General features: G+C 30.9%; 1 protein-coding gene across 1 annotated transcript; it reads left to right on the forward strand.

Annotated features, from left to right (window-relative positions):
* Positions 1 to 8,265: 8,265 nt before the first annotated feature.
* LOC120270898 lies at positions 8,266 to 9,212 on the forward strand. The gene is made up of 3 exons (XM_039277970.1): positions 8,266 to 8,667; positions 8,763 to 8,897; positions 9,004 to 9,212. The coding sequence occupies exons 1-3, from the start codon at positions 8,521 to 8,523 to the stop codon at positions 9,058 to 9,060; spliced, it is 339 nt and encodes a 112-aa protein (XP_039133904.1). The 5' UTR covers positions 8,266 to 8,520; the 3' UTR covers positions 9,061 to 9,212.
* The last annotated feature ends 808 nt before the right edge of the window (positions 9,213 to 10,020 follow it).

The raw sequence follows: 10,020 nt of genomic DNA on the forward strand, positions 1-10,020 counted from the left end.
ATGTATGCATAGCAAGAGGATCATACAAGTATCTAAAAGAGATAATTATACATTCATAGGAATATATGAAATACTTTTGGACGAACATTAATATAACACAACATACATATACATATCCACATGCATGACATATATACTTATGAATGCATATTTATATATCAAAATTCATACATATGCATATCACTATATATATTTATGTATGCATGTATGTACATAGGCAAGTATCTAAATAGGTAAGCATGAATGTATGTAAATATGCAGGTAGATAAATTTGTAGATATCTAGGATGGAGAAGTATGTATGTACAAATGCCACATATTTAGATCAAGATTCTTCCAAAATGAGCTTACAAACTACGAAGACTTCACGTTTGACAACCCTAGTACAAGGTGGAAATATGTATTATAAAATCTGCAAAACCTAATAGTATCTGAAAAACTTTCAGAAATCATCAAGACAAAGATCATGGAGTATAATCATGCATGTCTTATAATATTTTGAAACCCAATAATATCAACACATTTTTTAGAATTTTTTTACTACCTAACAAAGTTAATACTAAACATGATCGTAAAATACATGACACAAATTTCTAGTATAAATCATCACATATATTAGGTAAAATTTCCTAACCTAACTTTTTTTCATAAGCCAAATACACATCAGTATATTCTTCAACATAAACCATGTGGGTAATTAAAATTGGAATTCCCACCACAAACCCAAAGATAAAACTATGAAAACCTCCACATATAATTTGGCAAGATTTCAAAAGAAATATGAAGAATTCATAACATTTACTGTGGTACTTACATCCTAAAATAGATCTAATTAAGATGATCCCTAATCCAAGATACTCTAACTCCAGTGACAAGTATCAATGTTGCCCTTCTCAATTCCCAGCTCTCTTTCTTCATTTTCTTCTCTACTTTTTTCCCTTATTTCACTTCACAACCAACCTTTTCATTCCCATCCAAACACCCATCCCAAGCTTCAATAAAGACAAGCCCTCAGTCAAAATCTACAGTAATTACTACAGTGCCAAATACTAATCAAATTTAATAGGGCATTTGTTACAACACAAATACAAAAGAAAAACATACCATCTTGCCATGTAGAGAAAGATTTTTATCCATTCAGACTACTATAATCCAAAACTTTCAAAAAGAGAAGTCAGTAAAATCCATATCATTACATCAAGATGATTTACAAAAGTCAAAGTTCTGAAGTTTTTATTATAATTATTAAATTAACTTTAGAACAAGAAGGCAAGACATTTTTTGTATATGATTCCATAATAGAGTTTCAAGGAGCAATTGTTAAAAAAACATAATTAAAATTTTGACTATAAATATATCTTTTAAGTCAAATTTAAAATTTTAGATTATATGTATCAAGAAAAAATAAGGCTTTTTACTGAAATGGAATCATACATATAATAGTGAGTCCAACAGTGATATGTGATGCCTTCTCCAATCTCCATAAATAGATGGATGAAAAATTCTTAAAATTCATAGCCCCTTAAATAATGTGAAACATATTTAGGAAATAAATGTGAAATATTACAAAGTATTAGGTCTGAAGATTTGGATTGGCATTATATGACAAGCCAAGAGGTGACGTGGCAAAGAAATATGACATGGCAATGGTGACTTGGCAAAAAGGAGAAGCGACAAGGAAGATGATGCGGCTAAGCGCGTGATGGGCTCGAAGATCATGATGAGGGATTCTAATTAGAGAGATTTTCTTCTCATTGTTCAATTATAGAATAACTATTTTTCCAAGGAGCATCATGGTAAAGGGAACTCACCAAAAAAGGTATGTTTTATCTTAGGTATGAATTTATCTATCCTTGGTAAAATCAGAGATAATAAATCATATCTTTGGTAAAATCCTTTTATGAGAGATCTATTTTAAAAAAAGAGGAATTATTCTTTATTTATAAAAGATCATCATGGAGTAAAAGATAGTAAGAAGGCTAATTATGGACGGAGCTATTCAAGGAGACTAATCATTGAAGATTGATTGAAGATTAGTTGAGGATTGATTGAAGATTTGAAGACCCAAGCATGGATGATTGAAGATCATGCTTAGAAGATATTGAAGGCTAAACTTGGATAAGAGGAGATCAAGTTTAGTAACAATATATCCATGATTCAAATGAAGATCACATGGGAAGACCAAACTTGGACCAATTTTGGAAAGAAGATCGAGAGATCTTTTGTAGCCATCTTTAGTGAGATGGTGTTCGTGCCTTGGTGGGTGTGACCCTTGGGAGAGGGGACTTGCTGAAATGACGTGAAGAAGGAAGCGGTTGCAGGTAGAAGAAGCTCGGGATGAGTCAACTGCTACGAAGCGGACTGAAGGAACCAGGAGGTTGAAGGTGTCGCAAGTTTGATTGCATCTAGGATAGAACTCAGTCATGTTCAACAAAATGGGAAGTGTTGTAACTAGGTGTTGTAACATCTAACTTTGGAAGGTGTCTAAGTTAGGAAATCACGGAGAAGTCTAAAAAAAGGAGGATCTATTGAGACGTAGGTGCATATATATAAGATACCCGGCTTGAAGATTTAGGATGAGCCACGCGTGAGAGATCCTTTAGTGAGTGTTGAGAAAAATGACATCGAGCAATCTTAAGAGGGGTTTTTTTTTGACATTCTAAGTGTAAGAGAGTGAATTGTAATCTTCATACATAACCTCTTTTAGTGGATTATTTCTCCGGTCTTTGCCCGCCCCTAAATGTAGACAAGGGTTTGCCGAACTAGGTGACCATATTGTGTGTCTCTTTCTTGCGTGCTTGATTGTGTGTGTGTTTTCATTATTAGTAAGTTGAGCTAAAATTTTTCACACACCTACCCATCCGGAACTGACACAAAGGCATGGTCACTAAGATAATTATTTATGATGATAATTAGCACTGAACCAAACTTTAGATTAAAATTAGCCTATCTAATTGTTAGAAAAGTTTGGTAAATGATGTTGAAGTTTAGAATAACCAACATATTTTAATTGTGACTACCTCAATGCTTACCAAAAGATAATGTCTGAAGCATAATTTATAGTCTCTTCCACATTTAATGCCAATATCAGTAAAACTAATCTATGATCATAGGGGATTGAGGGATCTCTCCCAAAGATATTTTTCTAGAATAATTTTCATTTCAAATTATGTCCGGTTTATTGGATTACTAGAATTTTTCTAAATGAAAATTGCCAAAAACACCCCCAAAGTTTGCAATATGCACATGATTCTCCCCTTAAATTTGAATATCCATAAAAACCCTTTCCTTTTGAATGCAATAATTTTTAAACACACTAAGTATCTAACGGTGATTGACAGAGTTAATTTTGAATTTTTTTGGACGAAATTGTCCCTTGTGTGGGAAGTTGTGGCAAGTGTGACATGGTTTGACCATAATGCCCTTGGGTGTAATGATTTTTCCACTTTTAGAGGAAGCGGTTTTTTCCTTTGTGTAATCCCGAGAGAACACCATTATTGACACCGGTTATTTGCTCTCATCACCTCTTCAGCTTTTCCCTTTCCAAAGTTGTCATTGGCTGGGCATCTTGTGAAGGACTAAAATGTCATTCCACCATTGTCTCGAAGGAGAACTCCCACTCAACTCTTCGGCATTTCATCAGTTTGTGCTCTAAGGTATTGAGGCGAGGTGGACGTCGTTGAAGAAGTTGTGCATTTCTCTTTTGTTTTTACATTCTATGTGTTGTTTTTGCTCGTTTAGTTTGTAAAGTATTTAGTTAGAAAGAGAAATTTTTCGGTTGTTATGCAATTTCATTGTGTTGTGTAATATTTATAATGTATGTTTCCCCTTTAATTTAAAATGGTTGCATTATGTAATGTTTAATAGTATCAGTTTAAGAAATGAGATTTCTATTTAAATCAAGAGGTTTCTATTTAAGAAATGAGGTTTCTGTTTAAAACATGAGGTTTCGTTTAAAAAATGAGTTTTCTATTAAGCAATAAGGTTTCTATTTAAGAAATGAGTTTTTTGTTTAAGAAATGAGTACATGCATTACTCTTCATACTAACCTAAATTCTTTTGTTTGTAGTTATAAGTTTAGTTTGTAGTTATAATGTAATCATGCTAACCCAAATTCTTTTCCTTCAAACTTATTAAATTTTTCATGTAAATATCGTTGTCTCCATATAATAAAGAACGACCGTCTTTATGCTTGGTAGTCTTTGTTTAACTATCGATGTTTTTGTTTAACATATTGCGTTTACATTTAAAAAAAGTGCTTAAATATCGTTGTTTCTATTTAAATATGTATGAGTGGGAAAGATTAATTGGTTTTTATACCCAGGATTAATTTGTCACGTAAATATCGGTTTTTCTGTTTAAATATCAATATTTCTGTTTAAAAAATGAGTTTTCTGTTTAAGAAATGAGTATATACATTACACTTCATGCTAACCTAAATTCTTTTGTTTGTAGTTATAATGTAATCATGCTAACCTAAATTTTTTTCCACAAACTTATTAAATTTTTCATGTAAATATCATTGTCTCCATATAATAAAGAATGGTCGTCTTTATGCTTGGTTGTGTTTGTTTAACTATCAATATTTCTATTTAACATATTGCGTTTACATTAAAAAAATGTGCTTAAATATCGTTGTTTATATTTAAATATGTACGAGTGGCTAAGATTAATTGTTTTTTATACCTAGGATTAATTTGTCACGTATATATCAGTTTTTTTGTTTAGATATCAATATTTCGTTTAAAAAAATGAGTTTTCAGTTTAAAAAATAAGGTTTCTGTTTAAGAAATGAGTTTTCTGTTTAAGAAATGAGTACATGCATTACTCTTCATGCTAACCTAAATTCTTTTGTTTGTAGTTATAAGTTTGTCTGTTGTTATAATGTAATCATGCTAACCTAAATTCTTTTCCACAAACTTATTAAATTTTTCATGTAAATATCGTTGTCTCCATATAATAAAGAACGACCATCATTTATGTTTGGTTGTCTTTGTTTAACTATCGATATTTCTATTTAACATATTGCGTTTGCATTTAAAAATGCTTAAATATCATTGTTTCTATTTAAAGATATATGAGTGGTCATGATTAATTGGTTTTTATACCCAGAATTAATTGGTCACGTAAATATCGGTTTTTCTGTTTAAATATCAATGTTTCTGTTTGAACTATAAATGTTTCTGTTTAACTCACAATGTTTCTGTTTAACAAATGAGTACAAGCATTACTCTTCATGCTAACCTAAATTCTTTTGTTTGTGGTTATAAGTTTGTTTGTAGTTATAATTTACTCATGCTAACCTAAATTCTTTTCCACAAACTTATCAATTTTTTCATATAAATATCGTTGTCTCCATATAATAAAGAATTATTATCTTTATGCTTTGTTGTCTTTTATGGAAGGAAGGCCTGCCACACCGTCAGGGTCACCCTGAGGTGGAACGGACATGCTCGTAGAATCCGAATACCTTCTAAAATTAAAGTCAAGTTTACAACGAGAAGAAAACTTAAGTGGAAATACCATCATTTTAAGCTGGAAACATAACATTTTAAATAGAAACTGGAAAATTTAAGCTGAAAATAATATTTTAAACGGAAACTGGATAATTTTAAGTGGAAACTGGGATTGGACAAGGATAACAAAGCAAAACATATGTTTTTGCTTTGTTTTAAGCGGATTCTAGAATAATTAAGCGAAAACATATACTTTTAAGAGAAAACTTGGATAATTAATCAATAATTAACTTCTACAACTATGCAACATAAAGGAGAAGAACTTTACAACGAGAAGAAATCTACATAAGAAATCTTCTCTCATTCCCAAGAAGTCAGTGCCATGAACACTAGCACTCGTCCCTCTCCTTTGTATCTAGCAATAGCATAACAACTCTCCATAGTAAACCTACATAAAAAAATTGTTACTCTCTCTCACAGGATGATCAAGATGAGGGGAAAGGAAGAGATTGTCACCTTATCGGGTAATCGGGAGAACTCCAATCGAACACACCAAATGTGGAGAAATTGAAAATCTTCAACAATCCAAGGTGATATGAGTCTTCCAAACTTTGTTTGAGAAAAAAAACAAAAAAGGAATGCAAAAAGAATAAAAAAAGGTATGCAAAAAGGTTTGACATGATGTGATTGCCCAGTTTTTTCTCACCATTTTTAAGGGCAATAATGAAATTTCATAATATGGACCCAATCCTAGTGACCTACAGGGGGCAAAAAGAAGTGAAACAATAACGGAAGGGTTGTCCGAGGTATTCAAAATTCACAGGAGTTGTTTGGAAATTTTTGAAATTTTTGAGAGATAAACAGTAATTTTTCCTTTTTCTAATAAGTTTTAGCATAAAGTTTATTATTTATCGGAAAACGAGTGAAAAAGAGCAGTTTCTTTAAGAGCTATTAGAGATTTCTTATTATAATTCTTTTTTAGATTTTAATAATAAATAAAAATATTGACCATATTCTACCTGAACATCTCTATGTATTTGATTATGTAGAATTTATTATTTTATGCTCATGATACATAATATTAAACTAAAACGAACAAAGCCTATGACCATTTGGTCTATTGGCATCGGGTCCCTTATGTAGGGTATTCGCCTCGAGTGTCAAGTGTGGCTCCCCGAGTTCGATCCCTATCTAGCGCAAGGTAAGGGCACGGTTCGATGGTGAGCACGGCTCCCTCACGTGTTCGTCTTTGGGTTTCGACGCTTGTCGTCTTTCTAAAAACAAAAAAAAAACAAAACAAAAAACAAAAAACAAAAATAAAAACAAACAAATTCAAACATCAAGCTGGTTGTGTCGAGACAAAAAAAAATAAGTAAATAAATCACAAGTGAATTTGGACTTAAATGCAATTAATGCAATTTAAAGAAGCCAAAAGATATTTGTATTCAAATCACAATTGTATTTCTAAATATTAAACGCAAAGGTAATTTTTTAAATCACTCTTCCAAGGGTTTTTTTTAATTTTATTTGTCACTTCCCTTCTTAATTCATCTCATCCACTACAATTGCTCCATATTTCTGTGTCATCTGAGGCACACCTTAAATGCATTAAACAATCACATATGAGAAGTTTCTTGTCAGAAACATTTTCTGACTACATTTATGGAGACATTTATTTCATTATGAGTGCATGTATTGTAGGATCAGGGATCATAAATTATATCCCTCCTTTTCTAGTTGGCTATTTAATGCAAGACTGTAACAATTTCTAGCTTCCAAGCAGTCTTTCTTTTTTCTTTTTCTTTTATATTAATGCATCAGTTCTATTAGAAGTTCATTTATATTCAAATATTTGTTTGACAAAATTAAATGATTTTAGAGTACATTTTGATTGTAGAGTTTAGTACTTGCTTTTGAAGCCTTATCAGTTCTTTCTACCATTATTTATATTAAGAATCTCAAGTCTTGACAATTTTTTTTTTTTAAAAAAAAAAGACGTTATCCTATTTTATTTTTTTCAAAAAATAATATTTTATATAATTGTCTGAAATCTTTACTAGAAGTTGGCTCTTTCTTCGGATTAATAAATTTTGGAAAATTACGTCATATCAAATAAATGTTTTTCAAAAAAACTAATTTTTTTAAATAATATTAATAAATATCTTTTCTTAACTAACAAAATAAAATTCTACCACCTGTAATTAGAAAGTTACCCAAATAAAAAATTGGGTGTTTGATTCTCTTCCAACACGATACTTCGGTATTTATAGGCTACCACATTTATTAGAAAAATAAAATAAAATAAAAAATTTATTTGATTTAACACATTTTCTTAAAAAAATAAATTGATAAAAATGTTTAAAAGATCTATAAAAGAAATCATAAATTATTCTCATTATCTTTTTTGAAACTATTTTGTTTATCACTCTAAATTGTGTTTATCTCTAATCAATGATAAAAAAAAATAAAATTAAAAAATACATGAAAAAAATAAAAATAAATAAAATGATAAACAATAGGAGGCATCCACAAGTATAACAGAGATTTAATAACTACACAAAAAAAGAATATATCAGAAAGCAATATAACCCAGGCCTAAACAGCATGCATGCCTACTGACCATACATATAATATAATACAGAGCTTGCCTTAGTTTAATTTCCCAACAAGTAAATAAGACACTCATGACCATATAATATACCACCTCTCCACACCTAAAAAGCCAACCTTAATGGCATAAATACATGGTCCAATGCTCAAGGCTCCCTTGTCATTTATCCATATAAATTACACTGCAATATTATAGTACCTTGAGTTCCAAAAGAGTAAAGTGGCCTTTTGGAGCATGAGTAGAAAGAGATGGAAAAAGTATAAGCCACACTCTAATGCCAAAACCATGCTCCATAAAGTAAACAAACTACTCCATGCTCAGCCTCCTGGGATGCAGACAACTCCACACAAGTCTTGTTCCTTGTTTGCTCCACTTTTGTTTCTTCACCCTGCTATTTAACTCTTACTCTCTAGCCTTGTGTTGATTCTTGTGTTAGTGTTAGTGTTTGTGGCTCATGGAAAGCAGACAAATTCCAGCATTTGGGTTATGGAATTCTTGTGAACTTCAGGACTTGTACTTCCAGTCTGCTTACAAGTTAGAGTTCAGTGAAGATGGAGATCTAAAAGCTAATTGCCAACTTCACCATTCTCAAAAGTTTCAAGTACTAAAACTCTTAGCTTTATGTCCTTTTTTTCACATTGTTTTTGTTTGAGGTTACTAGATTGTAGTGTTATTCTCTGTTTCTTGATTTTGCAGTATGGAAGGAACAGAGTTAAAGATGTTGAGAAGAAGGGTAAGATACAGAATCAAAGGAGGCATAGAATTCCCATGGCTGTTGATGAGGACTTGTATGAGATTCCACCAGAACTCCTCTACCAAAAATCCAACAGGGTATCTATGTATCTATAGCTTTTTTTCAAGTTTAATTTAATTCATAATCATTGTCTATTTACCAGATTTTAATTTAATTGTGTGTTTGGTTGTTGTTTGAATGCAGAGGAGATGTGTGAGGAGTTTCTGGTTGGGATGTTTGGGACTTAACTGCATTCCTTAATAAAAGCTGAAGTTCTGGAATTGCAGTTAGCCCTCTTGTTTTTTGGTGCTTTAAGATAATGTGTTTTCAGCAGTGCTTGTATGAAAATGGTTAGCATTTTTCAGAGGCTTCTCTCCACTTGTTCATGTGAAAATATTTCATAAGAATGACTGATGGGGTGATTCAAATCTTATGTTCAATCCAAAAGGCAAAGATTAGTCACTATTAATTTTTGAATAATGATGAGAAAGTTTAATTTATTAAACAAATTTAGAATACTATGGTCATTAAACACTATTTTTAAATGTCTCTTACGTGAGAAGTGAATTTCAGACATTTTTAATGCTTGGTAGAATAATAGAGGTTGATTGAGATTAAAATTAAAATTATCTAATTGTCTTAGTCCAGAACCAAATTTCATAGTCTGTTGTAAGATTAATTTAAGTTTAATTAATTTCCATTATTGATTAATATTTTTAATTATGATTAAGATAATCTTGTCGTGGTTTTCCTCCTAATATTAGAATAAGAAACTTAATCCTTCTTTTATTTATTTAGCCCCAACAATGAATGATTTGTCTTTAAAAGTTTTCCACCATTTATATACTTGGAAGGGCGCAGTTGACACAAGATTGATTTTTGAATATATATATATATATATAAGTTAAATTTATGTTTAATAAGAATCTGCTAAATAGCAACTATGTAATCACTATTGCAATAACCGAATTATAAAACATTTGACTCTCATGCGAGAGGTCGAGAATTTATCTCTCAATGCATAATTGAACCTTAACAATAAAAAAATGTGTCGCATGGATTGATCACATTGGGAAATTTGCAACTTTATAGTTCAAATGAAGGTTCTAAATTTGCTTACCCACTAATAATTAGTATTGCAAGACATCTTTAGGACGGATTTATCTATGTTCAATATTCAGTAAGATGTATGGGTGAAAAATGTGGCTAACATAATAAAAA

This window comes from Dioscorea cayenensis, chromosome 10 (genome assembly GCF_009730915.1).
Source record: "Dioscorea cayenensis subsp. rotundata cultivar TDr96_F1 chromosome 10, TDr96_F1_v2_PseudoChromosome.rev07_lg8_w22 25.fasta, whole genome shotgun sequence".
In the NCBI taxonomy this organism is placed as follows: Eukaryota; Viridiplantae; Streptophyta; class Magnoliopsida; order Dioscoreales; family Dioscoreaceae; genus Dioscorea; species Dioscorea cayenensis.

Coding starts and splice junctions, on each gene's coding strand:
- LOC120270898 (XM_039277970.1), top strand. CDS start 8,521: ATGGAAAGCAGACAAATTCCAGCATTTGGGTTATGGAATTCTTGTGAA. Junction 8,668..8,762: donor ACCATTCTCAAAAGTTTCAA/GTACTAAAACTC, acceptor TTGATTTTGCAG/TATGGAAGGAACAGAGTTAA. Junction 8,898..9,003: donor TCTACCAAAAATCCAACAGG/GTATCTATGTAT, acceptor GTTTGAATGCAG/AGGAGATGTGTGAGGAGTTT.